Raw genomic sequence first — 15,674 nt, 5'->3', positions numbered from 1 at the left:
TGGAAACTAAGTTGTCACCTGACCGAGGGTACAGCACACAGGTTGCCTAGCTACTGTACAACCGAAACCCCATAGATTGCTACGGTTTATTTTAAAATGAAGACAGTAGTGGGAGGAGGGTGACGGTTAGACCGCGTGTCTGCTTACAGTTATCAGCAAACTCTCCTGTGAATATCTTCAGTATTCCACGATCCTATGTCAAAATACTTCTAGCAAGGAATGTTGTTATAAGCGACTGACGAGTTGTACACACATGGCACTGTCTTTAGTTTGGTATCAACAGGTTGTCCGCTAAAGTGTTGAACTCACAACATTTTCTTGCACACCTGTGTCATCTCCTAGGTGACATAGTCATCTCTCGCCATAACATTTGCTGTACCTAGCAAACAATAATGATTTAGTTTAGTCAGTCTGCTCATTTCCCCTGCTTGGTATCGCGAGGATGGAGGGGAAGAGGTGAGAGACAGGAAACACCTGACAAGGTCCTCCATCATGGTCTGTCAAAGTATATCAGGATAGGGGAGGCGAGGTCAAGGTAGGGGTCAGTTTACACTATTTCGGACCAGTTTCTGCGTTGTCTCACTTGTCTGTCCCTATTTCCGTCTCCTTCCAAGCTGCTGGAATATTTTTGACAAGAGTCAGAGCATGTTACAGGGTTAAATTATGGCAGATGACTGTGGCAAGGAGTGGCTCCGAGATGTTTATTTGCTGCTCGTGTCCGGTCAAGTCTTGTCCTGACCTCTGCTGTCCAAGCTGTTAATAATGACTCGGCTTTTCTCATAGCTCACCTCCATCACACATCCGCTGCTGGAGACTTTGTCAGGTAGGTCTTGGAGTTGTTTATTATTGCTGCCACTGCCTGGACTAAAGATGAATTTGGAACTATCATAGGAGTATTTATGATCTTAGCATACAGGAAAGGAATATTTGGAAGACATCTGTTAAGGATTCACGGAGAATGGAGAGAGTCATGTTCATATTATTTTACGCAGACAACGAGAGAGAGAGAGAAAAAAAAAGGAGAGGTGAGACTCACTGCGCGTGGCGACGAAGGGCAAGTAGAGATCACGGGTGAGTAGAGGCTCAGGCAGGTCCCTGAAGAACTCTTTGAGTAGAGCCCCGATGTCGTGTGGATTATGCTCTTCTGTCAGCTGCACGTCCTGCCCAGAGTCGAACTCCTCCCTCAGCTGTTGACACCAGAGAGGACATAGTTCATAGGTCAACGTACTCCACTTTACACGTTCTTCTGTCTCTTAGTCTATCACTCGTAACGAACTTTGTTGGTAAATACTACACAGACATCATCCATGCTTACCTGTTTCACCCGCTTTTTTGATGATCCAACACGAAATATTCCTAGTACGTGTAAACCTGCAAACAATACACGATAAAAATAAATGTTTTAAGTGAGCTGTGGAGAAAGTCTGTATTATATAATAATATAATTTTATTTTAATTAATGTATATAATTTACACCACACTGACTACCTTAAATATCACGCTTACCGGTGCACAGCGCTCGTACACATACATATATTATTAATAATTATATAATCACATCACCTTTCTAACCTGGCATTGTATCAACGTAACACCTGTGTGAAGCGGATCACAGAAGACGACAAAAGTAGAAGACCAAAAAAAAAAATTACATAAAAAAACAGCCGGACTCACCGTAGGTTTCCAGATGCTTGAAGCACGCTTCGACAATGAGCGGAACTTGTGGTGTTGACCCCACAGCCTGCGACCTCTCACCCTCTGTGCTAGGCATGGACAGTGACAGGGCGTCAATGAGACTGGAACTGGCATTGCGACCACTGTACTCGGACTCCGACAGCGAGTCGGAACTCTGCGCCCTCTGTCACAACACCAACAACAGTGGGAGGTAAGTAGGGAGTGGATTTTATTATTTTATGTGACCAGCAGCTTATTTAAAGCCCACGAAACCAGTTAGCTTTGCAGACTCCCGTCAGCATCCAAACAAAAAAACATGTTCTCCTTCCACAACTCAGCCCTGACCCATTATTCATAACCGAATGTAGGATGAATGATGAAGGGAACTCACCCTGGCCGAGTCGTACAGAGAGTGACGGCCGGAGGGTGTGATGCTTCCGTTGTGAACGCCATTGTCCAGGGAGCCTTGCGACGAGCTGCTGGACTTCCTGCAAAAACACAGCAACAGGTCCTGTTGCAATATCTGTCATCAACACTTTTAGGATTTGCTGTTTTGATCAAGGAGTCCCCTAAAGGGAGGGGAGAGAGAGTGAAAGCAGCAGAAGGAAGCTGACCTGGCCTGGCGGGGGGACAACAGCTGGTCTGCGCTCTCGCTCCGAGTCTGGAGGCCGGGCGTCTCGCTTCTCGCTCTCCTCTTCAGCAGCTCCTGGTCGTTGGCGATGCAACGGGCGAGCGGAATGCCAAACACGAGGCCGGCTGCTCTTCCATCTGAAACGATTCAGGAAAAAAAAAATCGTGATTTGTTGAAATTGTAAGTCGAGGAAGCCTACTCTTCTCGTCTTACCTGCAACTTCCACGACCACACATGACTGCTCTTTCTCGCGGTGGTGGTAGTGGTGGTGGTGGTGGTGGTGGTGAGCGGTGTTTTTCCTCTCTTTGTGATTTCATAAAAGTTAAAAAAAACCTCTATAGATAGTTCAGGAACTAACTAGCGACACCTACAGGCCTCCCGAGCACACAGGCCGCGGTGCACAGACCAATGGGCCCAGGATCGTTTTGCACTCGATGGTGTGTATGTCGTAACACCGGTGCGTTCTTCAGACAATTAACAGTTGGGTTTATTTCCCAAATCTCGGATTTTATTCTGCTGACACTTGTCCCGGTCTTTCGTATCATCTATCGGTCACCCACCTCGTCTTTTGTTCGTTTTATGTCATGTCCTGATGTAGTTGTGAAGAGCTTTCATACCTCCAGTTCGTCACATTGTCTCCAAGGCCTTGTGCTTCGCGAAGCTTTCTAAAAATACATCTTGTCGAGGAGGGGCAGTGAACACTGAGAAGGCTGAGTGACATTACAGGTAGGGCAAAGACAATAGCGATTCCCGTTAGAGTAAATACATGTTTATATTTGTTTACAATTGCACACAACATCTCTTCTTTCCGAGCATGACAATTCAAGATGACTTGCTGGCCTGAGCCTTTCAGAGTCAGATACATGCAGACACATCTATAGACCGTTAGTTTCAGAGGCATCCCTAGGAGCACGTTTATGTTTGGAAAAAAATAAGAATGTTCTTGCAAACCTACCGGAAAAAAATAATACGTGAATCTGAATATCGGCAACAAGTGTTACATACAAAAACTTCAACAACAAAACACTATTCGTACACTGTGGTACAGTGAGACAAGAGAATGGAACAGCCAGCAGTGTCACGTGGATGTACCCGTTACCCCTAGAGCCTGCATCAGCAGAGGCATGCGGCACACTGACCGACATCTTGCACAGCAGAGATGCTGATATGGTGGAAGAAAAATGATTTGTCCACACAAGTACCCGACGATGACGCCGACGATTTTGCGTTGTCGCGAAGATAACTGATAATGATGGTGACGTCACATAGCTGTTAGTCAACAACGAAACAAAAGCTAGCCGGCAGTAACAAGAAATACAAATATTATTTTCGTGGCCAAGCGACTATTATGGTCCTTCTACTAACCCGTTTCGGTCTCCGTCATTAGCAACTTCAACATATTTCTGTTGTAACAAACGTTTTGTCAAGAGACAAGCTACACACGTGCTGCAGTAGTAACTATGACAACCCGAAATTCCAAACAAGGTAAACGGAAAACACACCCAGTCTATATTGATGTCAGTTGTACAGAAATATCGCGAGCTGCATAATATAATAATGCAACATAATAAATGCACACATACAAACAAATAGGAACACACGCAAGCACGTTCAAACTCTCACACACAACAACAACCGTGATTTAGTTCTTTTACTGCAGCAGGAAGACATTTTCCCTTTTGCTGTTGACAGGTTTTATTTATTTTCTCTGCTGCCGACTGACGAAGTGGCCAACAAACATGTGAGGACGGGTCGGCAAAAGTGGGTTAACTAATTCACTACATCAACTGCCCCAGTCCCACACCAGGCCACCCACCATCACCTTCCTGCTCTGCGAGATGTCATGGATGTGGAAGGGAACGGGAGGGAATATCTCCGCTTACATTGGGTTGAAAACAATTTGTCATTGCAGGTAAGGTACAGAAGTTGCTTGGCATAGGTAGGCATACCATTCCTTCTTCCTTTGTCAAAGGAAGGTGGGGTGGGAGGTGAGGAAGAACCACTGAGCGGGATTTCAATGATAATAATTTCAGAATGATAATATGCTAATATACTGGCAGGTTATAGCTTCACAGAAGCCTTCTTCATCCGACGGAATATAAAAATCAAAGTCACTAGGCCAAAGGTCACGGTGATGCATATTACAGAAGTTGCAAAAGTTCAGGGCGGACATTAAAAGATCTCAGTTTTCTCAAACAGCAAAGGAACCATGCATTTTCTTGACAACGACATCAACATGAGCTTTGCAGGTAAGTTTATCATCGATAGATATACTGAAATATTTGTAACTGTCTACTCATCTTACTACTGTCCGCTACTTGACACACTTTTCTGTGCCATCAGCAGTCTTTCCTTGACATACTGTTGTGTCCATGTCACGGAAGACAAAGTGAAGTCAATGTTTTGACACACTGACACCAACTCTCTGAGCCAGAGAAGACAAACAAGAGAAAAGCTTTAAAAAAAAAAAACACCCCTACTACTGACCTGGTCTATTTTAAGACGTCTGTACTGAAAGGTGAAAGGTCAGACTCGGTTACCTACCTCAGAATAACAGAATGATGGATGATGTAGTGAGTGGAGAGAGAGATTGTGTGTGTTTTACAATTTCCACAACATCATTTGATATATTTCCAGAAGGCAAATTTGTATTTTTTACATGTCGATGAATGAAGGATAGTTAGATTGGTTGCTCTCTTTCTCCCTCCCTCACACACATACATTTTCTTGTGTTTTCATTCAAAAGGGAGAGAAAACATTTTTGTCCGACATGTGTTGTGTACCTTAATGAGGCTTTTCACCCCAAATACGATAGTTACCTGAACATCAACAGGTGAATGGTCTCTGCGACGACTTTTCAAAGGCAGATATCGAAAATACCACAGGGTTACAACCCCGAACCTGATCTTAGAGCCTCTCTGAGTCTTTATGAGAAGACTAGAACCCTAGCAGATGTTGAGCAAAACAAATATTCATCGTCTCGTATATCGTTTTAATTCTATATCACATTTCTTAGCGTGCATGACCAGATGAAGGAATTTTAAGCTCAGACTTTTATTTCCGTCCCACAACTCCGTCCTGACCCCAGATATCACCCCCAACCCCTCCTCCGTTGTTACAAATGCACACAGCAGGGCTTGAGCCAGAGAACCCGGGGCTTCATTAAGCTTTTTGCCAACTTGCTGTTGCTCAACAAACAGATTGTTGACATAGCGAGATCACCCAGCTGACCAACTGCTAAAAGTCAAAGTCCAAACAAAAAGCTCAATTCAAGGAAAAGGTTTACACGACGAATAAAGATCGAAATCAGTGGTTGAATATTTTTTTGGTGGTCATCTACTCTCTCACTCACGGAACTGACCATTGGAGTGACTGTTCTTGTACTGATTTTATCCTTCAATGAACTCGGGGTAGGAAAATACGGACTTGTGGAAGTGAGGCATTGGCCTCGTGTTACAGAGAAACTCAGTGAACCATTCGCCCGTGTGATGTCAGCGGGGTGCCTGTGAGCTGTACTTACTCATGGAAATAAACTTACTCATAAATGTTCAAAAAATTAAAAAAATTTCACCTTTAACAGTAACTCTTACCTTTGTTTTCCTTATCTTTGCCTTGTCGGTGGAAAGTGTGTCCAGCAAAGTGGACAGGTTGGCGGACTTGGACCGGCGCTTCAGGGAAAGGGTTCGTTTCTTGTGCTGTCGTGAATCGCCGGCATCTGCAAACCAGTTAGTAACAGCTTTACTTAACAAGTTATTTGGATAATGGTACCGCTTGCAAACCACTTGGTAATTTCACCATTAAAAAAATTGTTTGGTAATATCACGGTTTGCGTTTACAAACAATTGATAATGAATTCCAATAATCATTGGTATTTCACAGCCCTAATTTTACAAACCGACTACTTACGTCTATAATGAACTTTGCAATAATATCAGCTCAAACACCAAACCTTTGGTAATATCTCCTTGTATTAACATTGTCCGAGTTTTAAAATGGCTTTGTAGCATCCAAACTGCTTGCATATGCAAACGGTCAAATGATGTCAAAATCGTTTAAAACAAACTGATCCCCTTTTTCTTCGCTCTTTATTTTTTACCAAAAAATACGTATTCTGATATGTCTGGGTTTACAGAAGTATTTTCTTTTCTGCGTCCATCTTACTGACAACACGGTTTAAAACAAAAACTAAAGGAATTTACCAAGAGGACATAAGTCTCAGGTGAGCTATTTACGTCCACGCCGTTGCCCTGTCCACGTCTCACCTGTTTCTAGACTTCCCGGAAACGCATCTATCAAACGGCATTGTCCCCCGTGTCGGCTTACGGAGGGCTCTGGGTGTGATTTAATGTTGAGCTTTCCCCGTCACTCACTCAGACATGTTGCTGTTGACGGCGGCATAATATCTTGTACAGCACCATATAAGGAAATCCCTTCAAGGGATTCTTCCTGTCACGCGAAATTTATATACTGGCTGCTATATTTAGAGTCGAGATGTTTCTCTTACCAAAAACGTTAAAGAACACTATAAACCGAAATATTTCATTCCTGCAGGTGAGGGGAGGGACGGTTTGGTGGGGGAGAGAAACCTCAGCATCACATGCCCGTTGTGACTGTTGACATGTGACGTGACGTGAGGCACGTAACCTTAAGCCCGGATATTAGAGAAATATGTACAGCTTTTTTTTTTTTTTTTTACTTCAAAAATAATGTACACCAGGTAGCAGGTGCTGAGGTAGGACAGGACGAGGGCTGGTAAGCACTGCGACGAGATATACTTGTCCTTTACACTTGCGGAAACAACTTTGGTTACGTGTCATTCTGTGAGAAAACTGTGAACGTATGGTGAATGTTTTCCAACCCACCCTCCTCTCCCTCCTTGTCATATGTTTACATCCATTGCTTGGTGTGTCGTCAGTTTATCCTACTTTTAACTCTTCTTAAACATGGACAAATATTTGACCAAGCCCTTAACTTGATCAAACATGCGAACAATTACGATCAGAGAAGATGAAAGGCGATTCCGGAGACACGAAAAGAAAGACCATGGACGTGACAGACGAGCCAAGTATGTTTGTCGCCAAGAAATACAATTTTTATATTTCGTGAGACATTTTAGCCTCTGGAAGAATCATTCTCTGAGTATGCATTTCGCATTAAGTGTATGTTGATTTAAAAAATGCCCCACAAACCGCCGGTCAGTTGGGTTTGGGGGTTGTTCATCTGTCAGTGAGTTGCAAATGCTGGCAGTGAAGTGAACAGTGCTACACACACTTACACTTTACACTTACACTTACTAACATACGTACCTTTGGGAATGACGATGGGACAGGCCAGGTCCATGGCCTGCAGCTTGGCCAGGGCAATCTTCTGTAATGTCAGGCGCTCTGCTTCCGACAGCTGCAGGATGTTCACTGGCTTCAGCAGCACTTTTCGTCCGCTCACACTGCACCAGGTGCATGGGCCCTGCAAGTCACCACACAGGTAAATTGCAGGTGTTAAGGCTGACAGTCGCTTTTCATTTCAAAATATTCGAAGGTACAATTTTAATTATTAATATTTAACTGAGCTTTTTGTGCTGAGAAGACACTTGCTGCCGAGGAAGATGACGAGATAACAGAATACAACAAAAGTTTTTCTATCTCTCTCTCTCTCTCGACATTTCTCACTCACACTTAAGGCTGTTCTTAATTAAACAAATATGAGCAAAGGTTTGAACATCGACATGGCTTGAACATGGCGGGTACAAAGGTGTCACATGTAGAGAAAAAAAAAAAAACATGTCCAAGACGAGATCTGAACCCAGGACCAGTCCTCGCTATAGTGGTAACCATCGCTAATTGTTGCGCCACCGGACCGTCCCTGTGGTTGATACGGATGGGAAGCAAACGTTTGCTTTGACAGGTTTAGGGTTTGCTGTTGCTAAAACGAGTGTATTGGGAAGCGTTACCCCCAACTTTGGTTTATGTGTCTCAGACTTATCCGGGATTCGACTGCGTACAGAAAAAAAAAAAAACCCATTTCTGAAAAAAAAAAAAAACAATTCCGGGAAACTATTATCTTTATGTTTCAAAAATATGCCAAAGGAAAACAAGTTTGGTGAAGTACACACACCAGCGAAGTTGATGTTAGACTTCTTCAAAGAACCAAAAAACTCCGGGTGCGGGAGTTAGTGTGACGTCCTTGTCACGTGCAGCTGTTCAGCGGGTGCGAAGATAAATCAGCATCCACAAACTAATGACAGGTTGTTATTTGTCTGGGTTAGCATGACCTGACTCCACCTCTCGCAAACTTGAACATCGTAGTTTAAAAGCATCCTCCCCCTCACCAATCCCAATCGCAGGGGGCGGATATACGAGTGTCCCTGTGATAAGCAAGGTGACACCATCAGGACAGCAAGTGTGTAGTATGTAGTCACGACTGCAAGCAATTTCAGATATGATTTCCCCCTCACACAGATTGTGAAAGAGAATAATAAATGATCGGCTGGACAACACCAGGAAGCGTCCGTGCGGATGACGGGGTTGGGGTGGGAGTTGTTGTCACGCTGTCGCACAAACTACAGGTGTGCAGGTGAAACAAAGGACACCCAGAATGACTCCACCACAGTTATGCATAGGGTAAGGGTGGAAAACATGGACGAGGAAAGATTCAATTAAAAACAAGTTCTTTTCCCATACTTGCACACCCTACTGCTTCCTGCTGTGGATCGTACAGATGTATAACGGCCGAAATAAACGTACACGATTTTAATTCGATGATGTTTATGATGATGATAGTAACAACAAAAGTAACTACTATAACAATGTTTTATCTTGTCATACAATAACCAGCGTTATTAGTCATACACCTCAGAGGTCAACTTGTCCCGACAGCGGACCTCCGTGGGCAGCTGCGGCTTCAGCGAAGTCGTTGGTACGACCGTTGGCACGTCAGAGGACGTTTGACGGATGGTCCGCGAAGTCATTGCGCGTGACTAGTCACGCTAAGTCGGGACCCTCTTACTCTGTATGTCTTTCGATGGAACTTTCTGTGGACTGTACCCCACTAAGGTGTCACACCACGACCTCTCAAAAACAAACAAACAAACAAACAAACAAACAAACAAACAAACAAACAAACAAACAAAAACAAAACCAAAACCAACTTTGGGAGCCAAGGTTCTGTTCATAATGTGTGACTGCAGAATGTCCTAGCCACAGTTGCTGGTAAAAGCGGGTGGTTGACAGTGGGTGAATTGTTGATTAAGTATTGATTCGTCATGGTCACTAATCACGTGACAATTAATGACAATGTCGCTCAGTCGCTTCTTTATCAGAACATAAACCATAAAAGAAACAAACTTATGCTAATGAACGTACGTCGACCTCTTTCCGTTAAGTCGGTTAATATGCCATTTCACTTCTTCTCTAAAAAACAGTTCAGTAAATATATTCTTTTCTTTCTAAAATAAGTCGGTAAATGAATCCTCTTTGAAGAAGTCGGTAAATATTTTGCTCTCCAATAACCGAGTCTCGGCGAGTGCAGCTGTGAGTCCATAAATCCAAGCACCGCCAACTTGACGTCTCGGGTGGCAACAAACACGAGCATTAATACACAAAAACGAAGGGCAACATCTCAGGCGCATTAATTGCTGAACTGCGCTCACGTGCACGTTGCCTGGCGACCCCCTGGCAGCAGGACAACCCTCGTGACGAGAGGCAGTGACGCCTTACGACCACGTGACCGAAGAAAAATAGCCTGCAGATGACGTCATGCCCTGCCGACCTTGTCACGATATGATTGGCTGTTGGAGATCCGTCCTGAGCCACGAACTTAACATGCAGGTATTTTGACAATCTTCGTCTCATTTTTCATTTCTTTTTCCGTTTTCCTTTCCTTGTTTCTTTGAGGTTAACTTATTTAAAGGAATTTTTTTTTAGGTGCTGGTGGAGGTAGGACTCCATTTTTGTTAAACGCGGAGTTGATCTTGAGCGAAAAATAAAGTGTAAATTAAATGGAAAGTAAGGGAAATTAATCAAAATTGAAAGTATTAAAAATTTGCTGTCTGTCTCTCAAGCGTGTATGCGTCAAAATTCTGAATGAATGGGTTCTAGTGAGTGCGTGTGATTGTGAATGATTGTGAGCCGACGAATGAATGAGGGAAGTGAGGTTGTCATTACGTGCATGGAATTTACGCCTGACGTATTAAGACCGTTTATGACGTCCCACAGGCGCGTGAGTTGGAGGAGGATAATCTCCGCGAGAAGGTGTCCATGTCAAACGTCAACGTCGGTCGTCCCGTCAATCAATCACATCGCCTTCTCGGTCACTTCAGGATGAGGGTGGGGCGAGGATGTCGCAGGGACACGGTGCACGAGGAAGGAAAGTTCACGAACGCTGAGGAGGAGAGCGAGGATGTAATCACGTGAGTCATTCTACAGTCTACACCCAGTGCACGAGCATCACTTCGTGACTCTAGACACTTCTACAACCTACCCTGTTCTGTCTCCCGACTTACAAATTACATTTACAGTCTATGGCATCTCCACATTCCTTGTTCTGAAATGACTTGAGCGTGGAAGGCTGAGGAGGAGGAGCAAGGCAGGTCCCTTACATCCGTTTGCCATCTTCATAATCGAGAATATACTCGCGACCCCGCGTATCCTCCTCACTCACAAATGGATGTTGACATCTTGACACTCGCAATGTAATGCCAAACTCTTTCCTTGTTTCCTAAACGTTACACCACAAACGTCACTCGCTGTCTGTATGCATGTACGTCACTTGTGTGCGGCAGCTCGTGGATGAGATTGCTCACTCTCCCCCTCCACCTTCCCCCTCCGTCCCATAACAAGGCCACAACAGACAGAAAAAATAAAACCCTCCCCACCGCTATCCTTCTTTCTCAACTCAGTTCTCTGAGCGGCCTCGTTTTGTTGGCTATTTGACGATTCTGGTCCCTCCCACGCCTTCCACTCTCCTTCCACTGAGCCCTGTCTGACGTCCCTTGCGGCGTCAACTACAAGCCACCGTCAGGTCCACTTCCTGTCCTTGCCACCCAGTGTTAAATATTTCCTGTAAACTATCAAAACAAGGTGAATTTTCTATAAGTAATTTAACTCCGAGGTACAGGGTATCTTCGCTTGGCAATTTCGGAGACTTTCCCCACCTTACCCCTGGGGCAGTGTGTTCACCGGGCTTCATGAGTACGGCCCCAGGGGGACACAACAGCATATTAATGAAGTGTCAGTACTGGACTTATTAACCCTGACCTTAGTCGAACTTCAGGGTGTAACCGAAGGTCAGGTCTATCTCCGAGTGAAGGGTATGTCATCACCACTCATCCATCTCTACACATCTTCTCTACACAAACGTGTCAGAGGAAGTGGTGGACGATGGGGAGAGGGAAAGAAGGGAATAGGGATTTGAAGATACGGCCAGTGGCCAACGGGACATCAGAAGGGGTTAAAAATGAGATGGTAGGAATATTTTTAGAAATACTACCCTTTCATCACTTCCTGTTTTCTCGACAAACGAAAAACATTACAGTGGCGTAGGAACCAGGGGGGCAGCGGGGGCAGCCGCCCCCCCCCCAAGGAAAATACAGGGGGGGCAGGAATATCCTTTTGCCCCCCCAATATTTGAGACGTAATTCCTCACAAAGAGCAAAGAACCAAAGAAAGGTAGGGGAACGTAGAGAGGAGACGGTCATCACCGTCACAAAAGCGGGCCCTGAGGCAAGTGGAGGCTCTAGCACCTCTGACGATCAGATCGGGTACAGTCCGTTGGTATTGTTTGCCATGCTAATTGCAGGCTGTGTTGAAGCCTGAGCGAAGAAAGCAGCCGGACAGTACATCGGTACATCGAGTGTGGTCTCCCTCCCCCCTGCCCCATAATGCGACGCCTTTTCTTTGGCGGTTTTCCTTTGACCAACATCAAACATCCCCCACCCACTCGCTGTCACCCTAAAATTATCTGCTATCGCTTACAACCGAAGGGGCCGCACTGGCCATCGGGAACACAGAAAGCCAGTAACGAATTAGTTGCATACCAATACCCCAGTGAGTCTTGCCAATCAGACAGGAACCCTTACACCAGCGGTTCTCAACCTTTTACTTGTGGCGACCCCCCTGACGAACACCGGTACGTCCGCGACCCCCCTTAGCCAGCTAGGTCGGTGGAAGAGTGGGGGAGGGGGGGGGAAGCCTTAGCTAACCTCGAACGCCGCGTCGAGGAAATTAACAACGGAAGAAAAAAGTTCGTATCTGCAAGAAGTATAACTGTTAATGAAATTTTACTAAAGCAAATTCTGCGTTGCTAATAAATATTATTTTATTGGACACTCACTTTGATTAATGAGAAGGTTGAGCCTGCTTGCTGTTGCATAGAGAAGCGAACCTGTGTGCGATGTTCGTACCCACTGCTATTCGCAGCTCAGCCTCTGCGTCCACACGATTTCTGTATTGAGACTTCAGTGCTGCCAATGCTGAAAATCCTTGCTCACACATATACGAAGTTGAAAAAGGCAGAAGAACTTTCATTGCTTTCTCAGAAAGGAGAGGATATTCACCGTTGATGCTAATCCAGAATGTTGGCACTGGTGTTGTTTGGAAGACCATTTTCAGGGATTGGTCACTCGAAAGGTTGATGAGCTGCTCTTCTTCTTGCGTGGACAACCCGCTTGTGCTAGGATCAGCCAGAAATGATTACGAATCCAATCGTATTTAGTCACATCAATTTCAGCGAAGTAATGCTGAACCTTCTTGCAGTCCGTTTAGATGGGCAATAATTACATTCTTCACCTGATCAAGATTCAGTTGTCAGCCTTGCACTTAAACAAGCACGGAAACAATATCAAAAATATTTCTTGCGTATCTTTTGCGTCCACAACGAAATTTTTCGGATGAAAGCATTCATCTTGTCAGTTGTTTGTAATATGGTGGTGTCCTTCCCTTGCAGAGAAGTATTCACAACGTTCAGATTCTCAAATATGTCCGATAAATATGCCATTAGCAGCAGCCATCGGTCCTTCTTAAGCCCCCACCTCGCACTGTCTAAGGGTGTGAATGATGGACGTTTCCTGAATGTCTGCCTTTTAGATTTTTTTTTTAAAAGAGAGAGGTGTGACTGGAGAGGGAGAGGGGAGTCAGCGATGAGAGATTGGGGGAAAGAGAGGGCAAAATGCGAGAGGAGGGAGATTGGAGGCTTAATTGTTGAGAGGGTGATTGTGTTTTGAGTTTTGGAAGTGAGAAGTCATTGAATGCCGAGACAGTGTACTTGAATAGGGAGAAGCGATTTGGAGTTTGATCGCCCGCACCACTCGGTTACACAATGTAAACTAATTTCACTAATACCAGTATAAGAAACTTTTAAAAAAGGACCACCTTCGCGACCCCCTTGTAGGCACGTCGCGACCCCCCAGGGGGTCGCGACCCACAGGTTGAGAACCGCTGCCTTACACTTTGTGAAAAGCTAGCGAAGCATGAGGAAGGCAAAGACTCCGAGTCCCTATATTGGTAGTTTCTTTTAGAGACAGAGAGACTGTATTATTGCTATCTACGACTCAGGGAAGTGCATAAGTAACATTTCTAAAACTACACAAGGGCACTCTTTTATCATCAACGACTGGCCGGTACTCAACATAAGTTATCTGTGTTATACTGTTTGGTTTGTATATATGTCCGTGTTTTGGTAGATGGCCATAGAACGTGTCGCATCGCTGGCTCAGCACCGTCGGGTAGCGAGGAAGGGGATGGCCCTGAGCAATTCCCACCCTAGTTTCGTCCCCTGGCCACGGTGGTCTGGCCATTATGGCCTTAATTATACGGTAGCCTTGCGTCCGTTCCTCTCTGGTCTCTTTTTGTTTCTCTTGGGGTGATGGGGCTATTTTCCCACGTGTGCGGACACCGAGTTCAGGTATAGGGCTGTGCCTCTTGTAACGTGTATTATCTCGCGGACGCTGGCCCTGTGGGTAGGAAAGGTTCTGGAGGTTTCTTGAAGCCTATAGAAACTGCCACACAGTATATTGTGGACTGGAAGACGGCGGGGCGGAGAGACCTGTGCCCGTCTCTGGAGTAGTCGGGGGTTTGCCACGTGCTGTGTGTACTGTCGCTGAACTGGCGTGGTGTCTAGAAGAGGGTTCCAGCAACCAGCGTATTTTCCCCGCGTTGTTGTGAGATAGAACAAAGCGTGTCACGAGCCGTTGGGTGAGTAGGCTTAATTAATCTTTACCTTTGTTTTTTCCACCCGATGGCTACCCTGCCCAGTATGCAGACGTGTACGGTGTTGACCGAGTGTGACTGCGCAGCCTGTGCATGCGCGCATGTGTGCATAGGTGTGTGCGCGCTGGTGTATATGTGCAGAGCTGGAATGTTGATCGTGCTGTCACGGGTTTGGTGTTTTCTTTTTTAGGTATAATGTTGGTAGCCGGGAGTCATTCTTTAATTGGTTTTTTTTTTTCTTATTTAATGCTGCTTTGCCTTTAAACAATAAAGCAGCGTGTTGTGATGCTACCACTGTGTACGTGCGTGCGTGCAGTACCCCCCCCCCCCATCCTTTTTTACGTAATGTGCGATTGCGAACGCCGTTCACTGTCAACAGGGAGTTTGCCCCCCCAACGCCGAACATCTTCCTACGCCACTGCATTAATGTAAAATCTCTCCTGCCTCTTCGTCATAAAATACCGCCTGAATATTTTTGTGATATTTTATGCTGAGTGCTCATGTTGTTCAGTACAGTGCCATACCAAGGTTTGACAGTTTATGTCAAGTCTAAACTCAAAACACATCTTTTCAGAACACCGACCTCACGCCGACCCTGTCCTGACCTGGAGCGTGCACGTCACGTGTCTGTATTTACTTGGTGTGTAAGTAGGTTTGTTGTAGAAATGCACGTCTGATATATGCGAACATCGTGCATGGCTGTTGGTTTTTTCTTTACTTTAGTTTATCCTTTCTGTAAAGCACTTTGAGCGTATTATAAGAAAAGCACTAAATAGATGTTCATCATTATTATTAAGGTAATGAATGAAAATCAGGTTTTGCTTAGGTCGTTAACCTGTTTGTCGACCATCACATCGTCTGTTATCTATCATCTCTGCTGCTAACCTCATCTAGCCTGAGAAACCTATAGACTGAACTTCTCTCTCGCGCGCGCGCACGTGAGTGTGTTTTTAAAAGCAAAGCTTATCTCGTTCCGCTTCAATTACTTCTCCCTTACGGACAGACGAACATTGTCTCCCTGGGGATGCAAGAAATGCAGAATACATTGACACTCAGACACTGGTGACTTTATCTGACGACGTTATCAAGGTTATCGTCACAGACACCTCGTAAGACTTGTTCTCGTCATCGTCAGTAATCCCACATTCGTCAACAGATAACAGTTTGGG

General features: G+C 45.0%; 1 protein-coding gene across 1 annotated transcript in view; it reads right to left on the bottom strand.

Annotated features, from left to right (window-relative positions):
- LOC112559396 (rho GTPase-activating protein 36-like) overlaps positions 1 to 15,674 on the bottom strand; it is a 39,320-nt gene that overhangs the window by 6,776 nt on the left and 16,870 nt on the right. Inside the window, 8 exon segments of the mRNA XM_025230621.1 lie at positions 1,037 to 1,187; positions 1,316 to 1,371; positions 1,675 to 1,858; positions 2,066 to 2,162; positions 2,289 to 2,431; positions 2,434 to 2,442; positions 5,896 to 6,020; positions 7,612 to 7,768. Coding sequence (XP_025086406.1) covers positions 1,037 to 1,187; positions 1,316 to 1,371; positions 1,675 to 1,858; positions 2,066 to 2,162; positions 2,289 to 2,431; positions 2,434 to 2,442; positions 5,896 to 6,020; positions 7,612 to 7,768 — 922 coding nt within the window.

Source organism: Pomacea canaliculata, linkage group LG3 (assembly GCF_003073045.1).
Source record: "Pomacea canaliculata isolate SZHN2017 linkage group LG3, ASM307304v1, whole genome shotgun sequence".
NCBI lineage: Eukaryota > Metazoa > Mollusca > Gastropoda > Architaenioglossa > Ampullariidae > Pomacea > Pomacea canaliculata.
Note: the sequence above shows the minus strand (reverse complement) of the source record. Positions and strands in the feature narration are given on the sequence as shown.